The 20237-nt window shown below is 42.7% G+C and overlaps 1 protein-coding gene across 2 annotated transcripts in view; it reads right to left on the minus strand.

Annotated features, from left to right (window-relative positions):
* Positions 1 to 20237, minus strand: part of LOC144807241 (eukaryotic translation initiation factor 4E type 2-like) — a 48726-nt gene that overhangs the window by 23936 nt on the left and 4553 nt on the right. For both annotated transcript variants that reach the window (XM_078673092.1, XM_078673093.1), the window contains exon 3: positions 1025 to 1159. In XM_078673092.1, coding sequence (XP_078529218.1) covers positions 1025 to 1159 — 135 coding nt within the window. The remainder of the gene's footprint in view (positions 1 to 1024; positions 1160 to 20237) is intronic.

The following is a 20237-nucleotide window of genomic DNA, read 5'->3' on the forward strand; positions in this document are numbered from 1 at the left end:
TGCCAACAATCCTGTCCACAGACTAAACATCCTGCAGGTTGTCAAGTGTGCAAACACTCCTCCCTGAGGAACCTAGGCTGCTACCCTTTCCAGAGCCTCATCCACCCTGTTCAGAACAGCGGTCTCATGGAGCCGGCCATCCCATAGGTCAGTACTTGCAACTATTATAAATGCAATGGTTTGAGAAATTGAGTGAGGATCTATTTTTATCATCTCATTTATAAAATGCTATTACATTTCAGAAATCCTATTTAAGTGTTTGAAATTACTAATTGCAAACTAATTGTACTGGATCTGGGTAGTTTGGTTTTCAGAACCATTTTTAATAAAAAAAATCGGTACCTTGTTGTCGCGTGTTTTGTCACGGGGTCGCATGCTGTGCATAGTTGTGCCGTGCAGTGGTTTTGCTTGTAACAAGTCTTATTTTAGCAAAATTGAAATTTGGAGCCATTGACCGAGGATCCCTAAATCACTTTACTGGGAGATGGATTCTGAAATCCACAACGCCCACCACCACAATTCCATCTTCATACCGTAGTTCCTGGTGCCACTGTGCCATGTGTGGTTGAAGTGTTTAATAATACAAATTAAAGTATTAAGCATATTTCTATCGCTGGGGGCACGTGGGAACCTGTCAGCTGAACACTGTGGTTACAGGTAACTTAACTCGCTTGATGCATAAATAATTGACATTGCGAGATGTAAGCCATCTCGGCGGCAGTCTTCTTACTCCCAATATGGAGGGGTGTCAAGAGGCAGTAACAGCAAACAGCCTTCATAGCACTGCCTGCCCCATTCCTGCTTCTCATTTTCATCCAATGGTGGCACTTGCAGATGAAGACAGAACTCCAAGGGCTAGCCTTACATATATCCATCGCCCTTACTTTGCCCCATTTGCTGGTAGGGTGCACCCTAGGTGTATTAAGCCTTTTTAAGTTAACTCACAAGCCTGACTGCAACGTACGATGCAGCAATGCAAACGTTTGACTGATTTCAGACCTAAATTTACAGGAAGGATTCTTACCGAAGCCACCGTCCCAAACTGCTTGATGTTCTGCTCATAGTTAGTGGTGCTGGCGGGTCGGCTGGGGGTGCGCCGGGAGTACCAGAATGTGTAATTATACTGAAGGGGGTGCTCACCGACTCCTGGGCTCACAACCTAGACAGGGAAGAGAACATGTTACGGAATGAAGCAGCAGAATATATACTCAAAATCACAAAAGAATCAGTTAAAGGTTTCTGAATGAATGTTCAGCACTCGCCAATGAGGCATCAAACCAAACCTCAGCCTTTGCCCAGATCAATGAATCTCAAGCAGCAGCAGCATCACGGCTGCCTGAGGAACAGTAACACAACAGTGCCGCGGTCTAAGGGGTGCGTCAAAGGTTAGCGCTGCCATAGGAGTGGTCACGTGGTCTTAAGAAGGCATGACCCACACTTTACAAATGGAGAATTCATGGAAATAGTCATTTGTTGGGAATATCGTTGTCCCTTTGGTGCAAGCTTTGCCTTACAGCCCATAGCGAAGGGAACACACGAGTGCACTATATGCTAGAAACATAACAAGGGAATTTGCAACAAGAACGCACGTAGCGAAATAGACATTTTGTAACTGTAAAAATGATCTCCCTTGTAGGATGCTTCTTGAAGCCAATGTAAATATATGTTTGCTTGATTATCCGTTTGCGCTGATGAAGGTGAAGGTCACCAAAACGCCATGTTAAAAAGTTAAGATTAACGTTACTCTATACGCATTATTCTGTAAAGTAAGCTCTCACCGTGGTGCACTGATGTTTAATAATAGATGAATGGTGAGGAAATTATTCTTGATTATAAGAGGGTGGTTTAGGTATAGTTTGTTAATTTGTTTCATCTCTAGAATAAAGAGGTTTTTATTACTATAACATTTTATAACAATTTTTTTTTAGAGTTTAACAGTCATCATTTTTTTTCCATTCATTCGCATACCAGAGGTATGCATAAAAGCATAGTTAAACAATACAAATCAACAGTACATTCAAGATATAAAACATTATAAAAGTAAAAATACAAGTCAACAGCAATCTTCAGAATAAATAAAGCCTGTATAAAAATGGGCATCGCATAAAAAAGATACAGTTCATCAGTCAAGAGATATAGGGCAACAATTTAAAAATAAACAGGTATTACAAAATCGAAAGAGTTCTTGTATATTGACCAATTATGAATAGTTTCATTGTTTGATGTAAGGGAAGATATTTTAATTATTTGGAGCAGTTACCCTTTGACCTTCAGGGGATTAACTCTATGAGAATGTGCAAGTCGCTGCTGCAAAGACAGATTTAGAAGCAGTGCTATGGGCTTTGCGGGCTGCATCCGTCCGCTTTAGCTCTGCTGGATCGGCTAAACCAAGAGTCCTCACGCAGATGCTCCCTATAGACCTAAGGAGGGAATTTGGTTTACTCGAAGAATGCCACCAAGGATTTCAAACTAATTATACTCCGAAGATCGCCGTGACCTTGATTTGAAACCATACGCCTTTCATGGCTTCAGTCTCCTAGATCAAATCCTTACCTTTAAGCATGTCTCGCAGTAGGTTCCATTCTACAGAGCCACAATATATGGGTATTATTTTTGTTTTACTACTTACAAACTATGATAATAATGGAGTACTTGTTTACAAGACCCATATGACCTATAGGACATAAACTCAACTCTGTGAAGTAGGCAAATTCTACTCTCAAATGTTCACCCACATGTGAAACTTAACTCAAACACAGTAACTGAATGCCTAAATTGTTTTATGCCTTTTCATGGGAGCAAACATTTGGCAGGGTGTATGTCTGGATCAAGCAATTTGCATAATGAAATGCTAAAGGTGAAATCAACTTTGGGGTTTCAATGTGTAAAGGAAGCGGTGTAGTTATTTGGGAGTGCGACGATCAATGTCCTTTCAGTGAAATTTAGCTTCTTAGTCTCTTAAGCGACATCGGTTAAAAGACAAGTGTTAGAAGGGGCGACCTCAGGGGAGGACAGAATGTGTACCTGACCACCCTGGGACCCACCTCTCCTAGGAACACTGCCGAGCACTGGCGGGAGACCATTCAGAGGAAGATTCTCGTATCTAGGATCGCACGCGCGGAGCTAGCACCACTTGACAAAGGGACACCACACCGTAGGTTCTGAAGAACGTATTCTTTATCTTAGCAAGGAACTGGACCTTTATGGTCCACAGGATTCGTATTTACAAGCAGAGCAAGGGCTCATAGAGTCTCTGTAGGGATAGGGGTAGCGGGACAGTCTTAAGGTTCAGGGTCAATGCAGGTGCGTATCCGGCGCACAGCTCTCAATCCTCGAGCCGAGGGATACACTACGATCTTGGGTCCAGCCGGGCCAGACTAGTCCCCGAGCCGCGACCAAGTCAGCAGGGCTCAAGCAGGAAGGCCCCGGAAGTTCTTACGATCTTTGGGGAGCCGCGATCCAATCAGCAGGGCTCAAGTGTTCTCAAGGTTGCAAGGGAGCCGCGACCACGTCTGCAGGACTCAGATGTTTCAGGCAGGAGTCCTTCTCTGCCAAGCTTGAGCCGCGACGATGTCTGCAGGACTCAGATGTTTCAGGCAGGAGTCCTTCTCTGCTAAGCTTGAGCCGCGACTATGTCAGCAGGGCTCACCAAGGTTCCAGGGTTCCAGTAGTTTGTCTTTGATGTTTCTGTCGAGCCGCGACCACGTCAGCAGGGCTCTCTTCGTTCCAGGATTCAACTCCGATCTTTTCCAGAACACCCCTTGTTATAGGTCGCTTCTCCTTTGAAGTCCGGAGTCCTCGCCGGCAGGGGTCTTAGCGCCTGAGGGACGCTTGTCGGGGTTTTCTGCCACTCGGCCCTTTGATCCTTTCAAGTTGGGTCTGGAGGGATCCCAGACACCCAGCATGCATGAAGCCAGCCCCCAGGGGGGCTGGAGGGCGATTGAAACCCATCTCTCGAGAGGAGGTCGGAGGTGTGAGCGAAACTACTCCTCCCTGTCCTGCTCCCGGGAACTCTCTACCCCCCCAGCCGGGCATGGCGCGTCTATGGCCTAGGTCGCGCTGGGGCGCTGTGGTCGGCCATTTTAGGTGCAGGGGATTGGGCACCGGAGGCCCTTGGGGCCGATAGTGTTTGGGGCGGGGAGGGGGCGTCTGGTACCGGGAAGATGGAGGGTGATGCAGGGGAAGTCCTGTGTTATCTGTGGGCTCATGGAGGGAGTGAGTTGGGTAGTCCGGGGGTAACCAAGGGGCCTGGTGTGGTGTATGGGTCAGGGTTGGGCCACTACGGGTCAGGGAGGCCCACGCCACAAGGCCGGGTCTAACAACAAGCAACTCATGAAGCGGTATCTTTACTTACAAAGTGGCATTTAGCGTGTCCCAATTATAAAAAAAAAAGCTTCTGTGAACAATAAACATACTCAAAATTACAAGTCACCTATAGTCAGGGCCACTGGAATTATGCGATTTCAAAGCAGCAGTTATTTTTTCCATGAATATGGATTTGTCACATAATATATCTACATAATCTGCAAGTTTTAACAAAAAAAACTTGCTTTTAGCGCAAATGGATCAAAAGTTATTTAAAACATTGGAGATGTGGGGTAAAGCGCAGAAGAGGGCCTTTGCAGAGGTAAACTGGTCATCTTTCGCTTGCTTTTACTGTATTTACAATGATACTAATGAGATGACATCTTTGCCCCAACAGTATTACCATGTATAAAAAGTATAAAATAATAAAGAAATATTTTTTTAAAATGCTGTATGATGTTGTATAATTTGCCTTACTTGCCTCCTAATTTGGTCGACCCCGTCACATAATTCCAGTGGCTCAGCCTACAGTCAAGTACTGCAAGCCAGAGAAAAGGTTTCCAACTACACACTGGTTTTACTTACTTTCATTTACAAATGGGGATCACTGTGGTGATTTTGCTGTACCAAGTGCCATATCGCAGATGGGTGTCAATCCACCATTTGTTCTCAAAGAGAATCATGTGTTTCATGTCAGACAAGTGTTTAGAAAATTTCCCATTTAACTTGAAAATGTAACCGTGTACTCCAGCAGTCTAACTGACTATGCATTGGGGCACATGCATACCCAGCAATGAAAATAAATATGATGAAATCCAGGCTGGCCTCAAATGAATTTACAACAAATGCTATGCGGATGCTGAAGGGCCAAGAAAGTGGGGATTTTGAAGCTCCAAAGAATGGCTTCTCATCAGCCGACATTTACAACCTGTAGGACTGTGACGTTATTAAAAACCCCATGGAGAAGGCGCAACTCTTTGCACCAGCTGAGTAGATCCCTTATGCCTGGCGGAACGGGATCCTGCACAACGGAGAGCTTCCCACCTCTCCCGAATGAAGTGGCTTTACACCTGGCAGTCTGAGGGTGGTCTTCCCCCAAAACATTTGCCTTTCTGCTCTATTTTGTGCTAATCTCGTTTTTGCTGGCCTGAACCCCATCGGTGCTCATGAGGCACAGTACTCAGGACGAGCCAAGCTCGTCATGGCCCGTGGAACGCTCACACGCGGGGATAATTCCCCTGCTGTGCTGAGCGTTCCATGGGAATGGGTGTGGCCGTGACGAGCTCAGCTCATCATGAGCACCTGAGCACTGTGCCTCATGACGAGCTGATCGCGTCATGAGCATGGGGGCACCATGCGCGCCCCCCGCCCCGCCAGCACAGCGGGGGGAATTACCCCCGCTGCGAAGGGGCTAACGAAAAGATGTTACTATAGGTTATCCCCCAATTGGCACATTTACCTGCAAGTCCCTAGTAAAGTGGTACTACATGTACCCAGGATCAGTAAGTTGAATGCTACTAGTGCAGGCCTCGAAAAATACTAAACATTTTACTAGACCGGAAGATCCAGCGACTTGAATAATCTACTGGACCTAACTAATGTGCTTGTCCCATAATCTGGTCTCAAATGGTATAATCCTAGCAAATAATGTAATTTTAATGGGCTGCTCCCCCCCCCTCCCCATTATCACATATGAGAGCACCTTCGAATATGCAACTTCAGCATTTCTGCTGTACGAAAATCAATTTGTTTGATTTACTAGACTAAACCTTTGCTCCGTGTATAAGAATCTAGCCCTCATACAGGGTGCAAATAATTCTGACCTGCCTCTTAGTACACTAATTGCATTGTCATCAGGCCGGGGACAGGAATGTTTCTCAGTTCATGTTTAAAATCTCACTTTTAATAAATGTATTACTAAAACGTGAGGTGTTAGTGCCCTGGCATTTCCAAAGAGCAATTTTTCCATTGAAATGGCAGCAAACGTCCCCACTAACATGCAGTTTTAGGACTATATAGCGTATAAAACAATCTGTGAAAACTGGGTTTCAGCAAAAATGTTTATCATTTCGTCATCTCCCAGCAAAGTGTTTTGTTTTCATCCATGAAAAACCTTTTTTCAGTCTCACAGAATTACAAAACAAAAGTTGTTTCATAAATACTAGAACATGTTTTGATGTGGTCAACAGTTCATTAACAAGTGTTTTAAATAATTTGTTTTAGGGAAAAAACTGACATACAGCCTTTTATTTCGCACTCTGTACGGCACGATTGTCACAGTTCACTTTAGAAAAGCATCAACAATTGCTGCTTATTTGATGCTTGAGGTTGCATTTACTTTTCATTCTCGTACTGTAAATTCTAAGACATAAGCCGAAATTCGACCTCTGTGTCTGAACACAGAGCATGTGACAAGATAAAAACAAGATGCAAAGGCTTTTTATTGCTCATTCACTTTGAGAGAACAGAACCACTGCTCTTTATCAATTTACCAGTAGGCTCTAGAAATAGCTCGCCCTGATGAAATCTGCCTCGCCATAGCAAGTGGGAAGTAGATTTCCCCGAGACCTGTAGTCAGCCTGCAGCACTCGTGTCACCCACGCAAGTAGCAATTTAAAAACGTCTCAAGCCTGCCCTTGCACCCTGTAAGTGTTAAACTGCCCACTGAACCCGGCAAAATAAACCTTCTGCCAGACCTAAACATTCCTTTTTAATACATATAAGTTACCCCTAGGGTAGGCCCTAAAAGGGCTAAAAAACAAATGAAATTTATACTAGAAATGCAGGACTAGTAACTTGATTAATCTACTCAATCTAACTATAATGTAGTTGACCCGTGACCTGGTCATAAATTGTGTGATCCTAGTGTTGTATCCTCGTGCTTGTAAATGTTTACATAACAGTATGATGGTAGAAAATCATACACCAACATTGTAGTCTTTGTGCCAAGTAGGAGGTCTCCTCAGATGGGGAGAACTCATACCTCGGGTGTGAGTGGGAACTGGCTGATGAGTATGAGAGAAAGCAGGACGGCGACATAAACTGGAAAAAGAAAATGAGGTCCCTGGTTGATTAGGAGGGAAGGAACCACTAAGGTGAGGCGGAACTCTGACAACCTTGGAGAGGCTCCAAACATTTCCGTCAGACAACTCCACAACTTGCCTACCTACTCTAACTACTAATAACGGGTCAGAAAAATGTGATACACCAGATCTAAGAAAACCAGACTTCCTCACCCGTACCCAATCACCAACCTTGCATGAATTGTTGGAAGTCGCAGGCACCACCGGAGCACAACGTCTGAGACGCTTATCATCTACTAGATTCCACATCCAGGGTTGGCTTAAGTTACACACACCTTTCCTCCCCCTCATTTTTTCAAAAGGAGACAGATCACCATCGGACTTAGGAGTATTCCGATAACTCCATAGAAGTTTTCTAACAGCCTCGTAGCAATTCTCACCATTGCATACAGCAAGTTGTAAACCCTCCTTGAGCACCCTGATCCACCTTTCTACCATGCCGTTACCTTGGGGATAGTATACTGAAGAACGTTTGTGTAATATGCCATGGTTGCTGCAAAAAGTTTTCATCTCTGCAGAGGTGAACTGTGTGCCATTATCAGACAAGATGGAAGTAGGGAAACTTTCTTTTTCAAAGACTGATTTTAAAAAAATCGATAACTACTCTAGAAGATACATGGGGTACGAATTTCACTTCTGGCCAACTGGAGAACTGGTCTATCAACACTATAGCATAAACCGGACTGTGACCTAAAGACATCGGACCAGCAATATCTACCGAAACACACTCCCAGGGTTTTGAAGGTCTCGAGACAGAATCATGCTGATATTTTATGGGTTTCTGTGATTTATCGCTCACACAACATTCAACGCAAGATCTTACTTTTTCCTCAATCAACCTGTCGACCCCAGGCCACCAAAATTCACTCCTTATTCTCCTCTTCACGCTGGACATGCCAGGATGACCCTCATGTGCCATGTCTAGAATAGTGTTCCTCAAACTGTGCGGCACAACCAAAAGCAAACCCCTCAATAAAATTTCACCCTGGATGGATAATTCTTGAGCTACATGGAAGTACGGTAATACATTGGGGGATAAACTGTTCTTGGAAGGCCAACCATTTTTGATAAAAGACATGACATCCAAGTAGTCACGATCATTACCACAAGCCAAAACCCAATCATCTTCACGGATGCACCCATTGGAGACTTCGCAAATTGATACCACTTTGTCAGGATCATTATCAGGAGCAACATGATTATCATCTTCTACAGGTAATCTAGAAAGAAAGTCAGCTAGAATATTCTTTGCACCGGGAATATATTCAACAGAGAAATGAAAATCCTGTAATTTGTACTGTCATCTTGCAATTCTGGAAGTGGCTTTACTACATCCCTTGGTCGTAAAAAGGTCTACAAAGGGGCGATGGTCAGAGCGTACAACAAAATCTGTGCCGTATACATATCTGCGAAAGTACTCTATACCCCACCAGCAAGCTAATGCTTCTTTTTCAAGAGTGGAATATTTCGATTCAGCACCCCGTAACGGTCTTGATGCGAAAGCAATTGTGACCAGAACACATTTTTGCTTCTGCATCAGAACCGCCCCAATGCCAACGTTACTTGCATCTGTGACAATAAATGATTTACAATTGGTGTCAAACGGGGATAAGGCGGGAGCAGAAATAATAAATTTTTTTATAAAATTAAATTGACATTTGCAATTGTCATCCCAAATAAATTGTTGTTGGTTTTTCATCAACTTACGTAAGTGAGAAGTTTTATCAGAGAATGTAGGAATGAACTTGGCATAATACTCGGCTAAGCCGAGGAAAGATCTGAGTTGATCCTTGTTGACAGGTTCAGGTGCATTTTCTATCGCCTTAATTAAGCTAAATTTGGGAGAGATGCCCTTTTTACTGATGGAATGGCCCAGGTAATCTACAGAGTTTTTTCCAAATTTGCACTTTTCCTTGGTCAAAGTAAGACCATTGTCTTGTAAAATGGACAGAACTTTAAACAAAATTTCAGAGTGTTCACATTCGTCCTTGCCGAAAACCAAGATGTCGTCCTGAAAATATAATACATTAGAGACATTCTTAAACATGTTGTGCATTACTCGCTGAAACACTGAGGATGCGGACACTAATCCGAAAGGCATTCTTTTATATCTGTATGCACCCTCAGTGGTTATGAACGAAGTCAGATGTTTACTATCATCATGAAGAGCTATCTGATGATAGTAAACATCTGACTTCAGCACAGCAGCGTCAGCAGAAGCAAGCTGCGCCAACACGGGGAAATTCGTAGGCTGATTACTCATCCGCCTTTGTGACGTCACAAAGCCCTCTTTCAAGGAAATTCAACCTTTAATCCTGCAAAAGACTTCTAATATGTCACAATGACTCTCTCTTGACATTTTTTTTATTTTTTTATTCAAGAACTTACATCACAGTTGTTTGTGACATCACTGCCTCTAGTTCTAAAACACATTTTATTAACATCAAACAATATTTCACCATTTTTATTCATATTCCATAATTCAGAGCCGAATTCATGGAGGGTTTCAATGCTCCTCCTCCATTTTTGGCGTGTCCTGGTGAACCACCCTTAGAATGGAAACAGTGGCATGAAGGTTTTGAAGCATACCTAGAGGCCATTGGGGGTGAGAATTATACCGACAAACGCAAACTCGCCATCCTCAAACATTCGCTTGGTGCAGAAGGAAGACAGGTTCTTTCTCATCTTCCTCCCCTGACTTTAGACAATTCCTCCGAAGAAGAAGCCGACGTTTATGAAAATGCTATTATGCAGCTTGATAGACAGTTTATCAAAAAGGTCAATGAGGTCGTGGCACGTCATAAATTTCTCAGTAGACAACAACTTCCCATTGAACCAATTGATTCATTTGTCAAGGATTTAAGGATTTTGGCTGCCAAGTGCAACTATCAACAATTCGATGATCAAATGGTAAGAGACCAGCTTGTACATAACGTCTCTGATGTGAAACTCCAAGAGAAATTGCTCGATGCAAAAGATTTATCACTCTCTAAGGCACTTGACATTGCACACCGATTTGAAGATATGAAATTGGGCATCAAAGAATTATCCGATAAAAAGTCTAAAGAATCTTCTTCGGAAAAACCCAATATCTCTGTTGTTCAAAATGTCAAGAAAAATCCATCTGAATTTCCTTCCAACAAACCAATCTTTCCTTCTACCTCACATCAAAATATCAGAAAAGAAGTGGTTTGTTTCAAATGTGGTTTTCCAGGCCACGTGGCAACAGACAAGAGATGCCCCGCCATAGGACAATTTTGCAACTACTGTAAGTCTAGAGGTCATTTCGCTAGAATGTGCAAAAGTCGCAACAGACCAAGATACTCTAATCCAAATTCTAGACGTCCCAGATTCTCGGAGGTTCAACCAGTAGACATTGATGACGACGAATACGATGATGTTTGCACCATCTATGAAGTTGGAGAAGAAAAAAAGGACTCACCTTTCTGCATGCTCCAAATTGGATCCAAATCCATAAAAGTCATGGCAGACTCTGGTGCTAAGTACACCTTAATTGGGGATGATGTGTTGTTAAAAGAATTTCCTGATGTCATATCTTTATTCCCCTCTGACATAAAATTAAGGGGATATGGTAAAAAACCCATTGAGGTATTTGGGTACTTTCCCTCCACTTTGTCATTTAAGGGCAAATCAATACATGCTAAAGTATATGTTGCCAAAGATGGGTCATACCTATTGGGTTGGCCACAACAAAGAGAATTAATGATGAAACTAGATCCCAATCATCCTGATCAAGTTTTGGGATATTCTGATTTCATTAATTCGGTTGATATTACCTCTGACGACAAATGGGAAACTATGTTTCCACAAGTCTTTTCCCCCAATTTGGGTTTGCTCAAAAATTTTAAACACAAAATCATCCTCAAACATAATGCCATTCCCAAGGTACACAAAGTGCGCAACATACCTTTAGCCTTACGTGAATCTGTTAAAAAAGAACTTCAGAGATTATGTGATTTAGATGTAATTGAGGAAATCGAATCCTCGGAGTGGCTTTCGCCTGTAGTCGTTGCTCACAAACCCAATGGGAAAATTCGTCTTTGTGTGGATATGCGCGATTTAAATTCCAATGTGTGGGTTGATAGACATCCTCTACCCAATATTGGAGAGATGTTCTCTAAACTTAAGGATGCATCTATCTTCACCACATTGGATTTATCTAACGCATACCATCAGATAGCTCTTCATGATGATAGTAAACATCTGACTTCGTTCATAACCACTGAGGGTGCATACAGATATAAAAGAATGCCTTTCGGATTAGTGTCCGCATCCTCAGTGTTTCAGCGAGTAATGCACAACATGTTTAAGAAGGTCTCTAATGTATTATATTTTCAGGACGACATCTTGGTTTTCGGCAAGGACGAATGTGAACACTCTGAAATTTTGTTTAAAGTTCTGTCCATTTTACAAGACAATGGTCTTACTTTGACCAAGGAAAAGTGCAAATTTGGAAAAAACTCTGTAGATTACCTGGGCCATTCCATCAGTAAAAAGGGCATCTCTCCCAAATTTAGCTTAATTAAGGAGATAGAAAATGCACCTGAACCTGTCAACAAGGATCAACTCAGATCTTTCCTCGGCTTAGCCGAGTATTATGCCAAGTTCATTCCTACATTCTCTGATAAAACTTCTCACTTACGTAAGTTGATGAAAAACCAACAACAATTTATTTGGGATGACAATTGCAAATGTCAATTTAATTTTATTAAAAAAATTATTATTTCTGCTCCCGCCTTATCCCCGTTTGACACCAATTGTAAATCATTTATTGTCACAGATGCAAGTAACGTTGGCATTGGGGCGGTTCTGATGCAGAAGCAAAACGGTGTTCTGGTCACAATTGCTTTCGCATCAAGACCGTTACGGGGTGCTGAATCGAAATATTCCACTCTTGAAAAAGAAGCATTAGCTTGCTGGTGGGGTATAGAGTACTTTCGCAGATCTGTATACGGCACAGATTTTGTTGTACGCTCTGACCATCGCCCCCGTGTAGACCTTTTTACGACCAAGGGATGTAGTAAAGCCACTTCCAGAATTGCAAGATGACAGTACAAATTACAGGATTTTCATTTCTCTGTTGAATATATTCCCGGTGCAAAGAATATTCTAGCTGACTTTCTTTCTAGATTACCTGTAGAAGATGATAATCATGTTGCTCCTGATAATGATCCTGACAAAGTGGTATCAATTTGCGAAGTCTCCAATGGGTGCATCCGTGAAGATGATTGGGTTTTGGCTTGTGGTAATGATCGTGACTACTTGGATGTCATGTCTTTTATCAAAAATGGTTGGCCTTCCAAGAACAGTTTATCCCCCAATGTATTACCGTACTTCCATGTAGCTCAAGAATTATCCATCCAGGGTGAAATTTTATTGAGGGGTTTGCTTTTGGTTGTGCCGCACAGTTTGAGGAACACTATTCTAGACATGGCACATGAGGGTCATCCTGGCATGTCCAGCGTGAAGAGGAGAATAAGGAGTGAATTTTGGTGGCCTGGGGTCGACAGGTTGATTGAGGAAAAAGTAAGATCTTGCGTTGAATGTTGTGTGAGCGATAAATCACAGAAACCCATAAAATATCAGCATGATTCTGTCTCGAGACCTTCAAAACCCTGGGAGTGTGTTTCGGTAGATATTGCTGGTCCGATGTCTTTAGGTCACAGTCCGGTTTATGCTATAGTGTTGATAGACCAGTTCTCCAGTTGGCCAGAAGTGAAATTCGTACCCCATGTATCTTCTAGAGTAGTTATCGATTTTTTAAAATCAGTCTTTGAAAAAGAAAGTTTCCCTACTTCCATCTTGTCTGATAATGGCACACAGTTCACCTCTGCAGAGATGAAAACTTTTTGCAGCAACCATGGCATATTACACAAACATTCTTCAGTATACTATCCCCAAGGTAACGGCATGGTAGAAAGGTGGATCAGGGTGCTCAAGGAGGGTTTACAACTTGCTGTATGCAATGGTGAGAATTGCTACGAGGCTGTTAGAAAACTTCTATGGAGTTATCGGAATACTCCTAAGTCCGATGGTGATCTGTCTCCTTTTGAAAAAATGAGGGGGAGGAAAGGTATGTGTAACTTAAGCCAACCCTGGATGTGGAATCTAGTAGATGATAAGCGTCTCAGACGTTGTGCTCCGGTGGTGCCTGCGACTTCCAACAATCCATGCAAGGTTGGTGATTGGGTACGGGTGAGGAAGTCTGGTTTTCTTAGATCTGGTGTATCACATTTTTCTGACCCGTTATTAATAGTTAGAGTAGGTAGGCAAGTTGTGGAGTTGTCTGACGGAAATGTTTGGAGCCTCTCCAAGGTTGTCAGAGTTCCGCCTCACCTTAGTAGTTCCTTCCCTCCTAATCAACCAGGGACCTCATTTTCTTTTTCCAGTTCATGTCGCCGTCCTGCTTTCTCACATACTCATCAGCCAGTTCCCACTCACACCCGAGGTATGAGTTCTCCCCGTCTGAGGAGACCTCCTACTTGGCACAAAGACTACAATGTTGGTGTATGATTTTCTACCATCATACTGTTATGTAATTTCTTTCGTTAATAGCTAGTCATCAAACTGTTATCAAATTATTCTTTCATGGTTTGCCTATATGAATCTTATGTTGTGGTTAATTCTTTTCTTTTCTAGAAAGGGGGCTGTGTTGTATCCTCGTGCTTGTAAATGTTTACTCCGCCGCATGCACTGGAATGTGGAATCCTATGCCTAGGCATTCCTGTGATTCCAGTGCAGCGGTTGGCATGGGCTCAACAGGAGATCTGAACTGCTTCTCAATAAATTCCTCATTATCAACATATCCTGTGGAGACTATTCATTTCTATCAGGATACATCACCTAGGCAAATATTTTGTCTAACGGAGCAGCCTTTTTCATTATCACATAAGAGAGCACCTTCAAATATGCAAGTTCACCATTTCTGCAGTACAAAAAAAAATCTATTTAGTAGACTAAATGTGTGCTCCATGTATTACAAGAATCGAGCCCATATATAGGGTACACATGATCCTTGACTGGCCTCTTAGTTCACTAATCGCATTGTCATCTGTGCAGGAGCAGTAATTCCCAGTTCATGTTTAAAAACTCACTTTTCATAAATATATTACTAAAGCATTATGTGGTAGTGCACGGTTTACAAAATCCTCTAACTTCTGTCACAGAAAGGAAAACAAATGTAGGAAGACCAACTAGAAATAGCGCATCCTGTTAAATCTTGCCCGACATTGCGAGTGGATTTTTTGAGCCCTGCAGCCCATAGGGCCGGGTGCAGTGTATTTAAATAGTTGGACGTGTGCCTTTAACTTTTACAGGTCCTGGTAGTGAAAAACTAAAATTTGTTTTTCACTAAGGCAAGGCCTCTCTCTGATATGTTAACATTGGGTTAACTTTTTACATTTATTAAGTGATAACTGTCAATTGGGAGCACATCAGAATGTCAGGTTTGGTGTCTGAAGAATTGTAATTTAAAACCATCTTTAATGGTAAGGTCAGATTTTAAGTCTAGATTTTGAAAATTCCACTTTTGGAAAGTTTGACTTTCCTTGCCTGAATCACTTGGTGCCTACAGCCTGTACCCTGGGTCGCATGACTAGGTGTAGCTGGCAGTTGGCCTTTGTGTATTGTTCCTAGCAGCGAGAAAGAGGGGAATAGGTGTTGGCAGGTTGGGCCAATTCGGACTTGATTGGGGGAGTATGGTGTGTGATGCAGTAACTTACCACACTTCCACATTCCAAATGCTCTGAGCACACTCAGACGAGGTTTGACACTAGTCTTTTGTGCCCCTACACAAGCTGGGGTTCAGGGCTGGGAGGCAGGAAATTCAAGACACCTCTGGGGGGGATAGAAACCTCCAAAACCTTCTCCAACTTCAAAGCTGACACCAAGTATAAATATTGGACCCTCAGCCAAAATCTTCACTACTCCTCTGGATTTGTTTAAGGCTCAGGAGAGCTGTTTTGCTGCAAGAAGGAATGCTACTGTGCAGCCCGAGTGAAAAGGATAGGACCTGCATCTTGAACCCTGGACCACCAGAGTGACTCCAAGCGCTTGCTCATGTGAGCTCAACACTGTACCAATTAATTAAATGCGGTAGGTCAGAATCGGTGCAGATTAATTTTTTTTGATAAATTAAGAACTTTAAACAGTTCCAGAGTACCCATTGTTGATAGAAGTAATACAATGTAACAATCAATGCAGGCCTTTAAAACCTTCACAGTACATACTCTTACATTCATTATATAATTTCCCAATACCTATACAGGAACCAATTCTGCAGTCTCGTGGAGTAGGAACTAGATTACTTTCTGTCCACGAAACCGGACATTGAGCCCAAGCTTCCAAGATGTTCTGGTGATTTAAAGGGCAACCCCTTGCTTCCTAAATGGGCTCTTCAGATGTCTACCTCACCGACGATGTGCTTCCAGCTTTGAATAGTTGGCCCTACTGGATTATGACAGTCTTGGTCTCTCCCTCTCTTTTTGCCACTTTCAAACCCAAGCCATAAAATAGGTTTTGGTATCTCACAGCCCAGATCATCCAGAATATTTATTAGGAGTAGTATTTATGGGATGAAAGAAACCAGAGTGCACACAACATTGTTGCATGCTTCATCCACCTCCCCCACCCCCGATCCCCTTCCAGACTCCGCAGCGCCATAGAGTGTACAATGATTTCCATTCCTCTGGTTGACATCTAAGCTGCATACAGGTGACTAATCTTGTTTAATGCACTAGAACAACTCTGGGATAGTATATCCTGTATAGGTACTTAAATTGTATCATATGAAATGTTATGGCAATTGCCATTCCTTGGGGTACTGTCAACGTTTCCTACCATTTCACGTTCTCCATTGAGTCTACATCTATCTACCAGACTACTCAAGCTTGTCAAAGTTGTTTGGTGTATTGATTACTAAAGATCTGTATAAGAGGAAGACCGTTCGCTCACGAAGTTCCTCGAGGGTAAACTTGGCTTTCAGTGGATTCACGCCAGGTATTGAGTCTAGGCACCTTATGTATGGGTATTATGCACATCGTAGTTGTAGACATTTTCAGCAAGCCAAACTCTTCCTGGAGTTCAGCAAAAGATTTGAGTGATTACGAATAAGAACTGTCTCCAGAGTGGAAACACCTAATCTGTCCCACCTACAACTATATTTTGAGGGTGAACACACTCCTTGATCCCTTCCTATCGAACAGTCAAGCTGAAATATGGAATTAAGAGTCTCCAACTCTGCTGATGTTAAATTATTTCACAACAGCACTCTGCAATCTTCCCAGAATATCTTGGAATAGTTCCTGAATAGACGAGAGATCCCATGTTGTGGAGTACATGGTGTGCCTGGATATTGCACCAATAAGGGCAAAAAGAAGACGGAGATTGGTTCTAAATCCAGAAGGAGACCAGATACTAAAATGTAGCAGCAGCGTTTTCAGCTATACACTTAATCAAAATCCCATCCATTGTGTGCTTTTCGAGGCTTGGCATACGGGAGGTACTCCTAACAGCATACATTCAGTCGCTTTCTCTGCCTGGGTGTAAGTTCAGCTTAGTAAACACAGTTGCAATCATCTTACCTCTTGAGGAAATGCTGGTTTTCTACTCAGCAGTCTTTATCTAATATTTTAACTTCTCCCATATGAGCAAGCAAAGTGCAATATGGCATCATAGACCGGAAGACATCAGTGGTGACTAGACACTGCCTATTTTTGAGGGGTACAGGCGACATCCTAGTATGTCAAATCCAGGCTGGCCTCTGTCCAGGGAGGACCAAGGACAGCTAAAGATGTGTACTATGACGTGTTCCTCATGAGGCAGAAGACGGTGAAGAAGCGGTCAACAGATGTAATGGCCCCTTAACAGAATAGTGTTACCTTCTAGGCATCAGGATTGAAAGAGAGCAGAGAGAAATCGCACTGAAGTAACTAACTGTCGGGGTCATACGCAGTGTGACTGGTGCAACTAGCAGTGGCAACAGGATATTGGTAGATTGCCTCAAGATCCTGATTTTTAGAAAATGTTAACCTCAGAATTTCGAAGATACATTTGAAAGGAGTGAAAAGACCAAGCTGGATTGTCCACCATTCCTAGGAACGAAAGAAAGACCCTCAAGACTCTCCAAGTGCTTGCGCCTGGTTCAGAGTTGCAATTGAGCTACTTCTTGGCAAGTAACACTTACCATGGCATGAAAACCAAATGTCACGGAAGAATTTGACGTGGAGCTCAATTCCTCAATCGGATGACCCTAAAAGGAATCCGTCATTTAACAGAGCCCGAGACAGTCTTGCTCAAAGTACAAGAGTTGTGAGTCAATGTTGACCCAAGTAGGTTCCGTGTATAGCAAACAATGCAGCAAACACTATCACACAGTTTCTCCTTTTCCGCTTCCAAGAACAACACTGAAGGTCCAGGACAGGGAGACCGTTCTATCAGACAAGACTTCAAGTGATGCCCACTCACCTTTGGGAACCTATCAAGCAGATACCAGCTCTGGTGATGCAGTATTCTTCTAGACGCTCTGTGGAGCAACCTCTCCTTGGTCAGAGAGAACTTGGAACTAGAACAACAGGAGGGTCAACTGTTCCATTCTCCTAGAGGTGCAGTAGAGGGGCTGTGCGTTCTTGGACTGCTCTTTCAGAACTGGTCTGGGTGGGCTCTACTTGCATGTGACTTACCGGCTCCATCTTTGCCTAGAGTGATGCGCCTCACCGCAGGGTTATCTACAGGCTGCAGCACCCATAACAGGTGCACAAAGAGGTGGGGAGCATTCTGCCCCAGACTATCAACTGCCACACCGATAGCAATCAAGAAAAGGGACAAAAGGCTGGCATCTTCTAAAGCACCCTCACATTCTGAACAAAGGCTGCAACCCTATCTACACCAAAATGCTGTAGACAGGAAGATTGATCAGCAGCTTTTTTTTTATAGCAAAAGGACTTCATTGAATTATTAAGGGAAAGCTGGTCTCCTATAACCCCATCTCACTGTCTAGGTCAGGAACGTCCGATTATGCTTCCAACCCCTGGGAATGTAAGCTCACCTCCATCTTCTGCACACGATCAGGTCAGCAGTTTCCAAAAAGGAAACCACAAGCCGGATCGTATCCCAGTTCAGTGAGAGTACTGTTTCTACCTATTCCCCATGGATTGGTCAAAATTGGACCAGAGGCCAGATCCCACGCATGTGAAATGGCCCATGGATGAATAATATTTTCCTTGATTCGAATTATTCAGTGGATTTTCGGCACGAGGGGGCTCAAAGTAGTCACTTGCTTTCAGACCTTCACTTGTATTAAAAAGCATTCACAATCTATTCAGATCTATCCCATGAACAGGACTTACAATGTACAGGCTTGGTCTCAGTGCACAAGAGAAACTCCAGTGCAGAAGAGAGTTTTAGCACTAAATAGCACCCTACAGTCCATTGTGTGAATTTTCTTTACTTCTTTTGATTTCCATTTTGTTCATTCTATATAGCTACAAAGATTTTTTCAAGGGGAGAAATGGAAGTGCCATGATGGAAGTCCTCTAGCTTTCCCTACTTTTTACAACTTCAATTTCCAGGACTCTTCCTGGGTAACCTATGAATGTACTAACAAGATTACGGGGCCAGACGGAAGGAAACAAAACTTGAAAATATGTAATGTATAGAGATGTCACAGTGCTTAGAAGTGCTTTAAAGCTTTGATCGGGTCATGTCAGATGTGTGGTTCCCTCCTACTTATTCATACTCATACGAGTAACCTTTGGTTTACACCCTCAATTTTCTTAAAGCAAGTAAAGTGTCTGCAAGGAAACACGGCAAGTGCTGTAGAAAACCCATAAAGACATCGACATTGTTAAGCTAAATAATGAGATAGAAGCTAAATGAAGAGAGAGAAGACAAACATCATCAAAAGATCACCATATCAGGATTGATTCTTGCCCGGAGGCATAAAAGCACTTAATGAAACTGTACACAATATTTAAAAGCAGCTGCCTAGTTACAGAGCAGGAGCAATTTCTGATGAGCATCATCCTCAAATATGGAATCACATAAGCGTGCAGAAGAGTAGGCACCCTGAAGGTACAAGCCTCCCAAGAATTATAGTCAACATTTGCACAACCCATTCAGACAAGTCTGTTGCAGTGCCTAAGCGCTGGTGCTACCAGGCTTCTGCTAAGGATTTTAGAAGCATGGCTGAGCAGGCAGAAAAAATGTGACACTTGCATGTCTGCTGGTGAATGCAGTTAAGAAACAAAATTAGGATTTGGCAACAGAAAGCAAATGGAACTCTAGGGAACGTCGTTCTTCTTTCTACTTACTGGCAATGTAAACACAAAAAAGGTACATAAAGCGGAGTCGTGAAGCTGGTTTTGGATAACGCAGCATATATACACTAGTTTAGAGCCAAGACTGCTAAGTCATCAATATTGCTTTGCAAAGTTCCCCCCCAAAAATAGAAGAGACGTTGGTAAATGAAGGCTGGCAGTCGCAGTACTTCAAAAAGGCAATCTACAAAAGCCCACAAAGAAAACAGTGGGGCCACAACGGTGGAAGGCGTGAACGCCTTGATTTTAAAGCTGCAGTAACTGGCCACTGGCGAACACCACAGCAATAGGTTTTTAAGTAGAGATCTCCGTTTCACAGTATTTTTTATTTTACATTTCTATGGGGTATTTATACATTTTTCACAAGTGGTAATATAGTGTCCGATTGGCAAACTTCACAAGATTTTACTGCCCAAAGACAGGAAACGTTAATATTTGCAGACATGGTTTAGCATAATGAAACTTTTAGGACAAGTTTCCATAATATTTTAGCACTACTGGTTTTATTGTTCTT

This window comes from Lissotriton helveticus, unplaced genomic scaffold (genome assembly GCF_964261635.1).
Source record: "Lissotriton helveticus unplaced genomic scaffold, aLisHel1.1 SCAFFOLD_787, whole genome shotgun sequence".
Taxonomy (NCBI): Eukaryota; Metazoa; Chordata; class Amphibia; order Caudata; family Salamandridae; genus Lissotriton; species Lissotriton helveticus.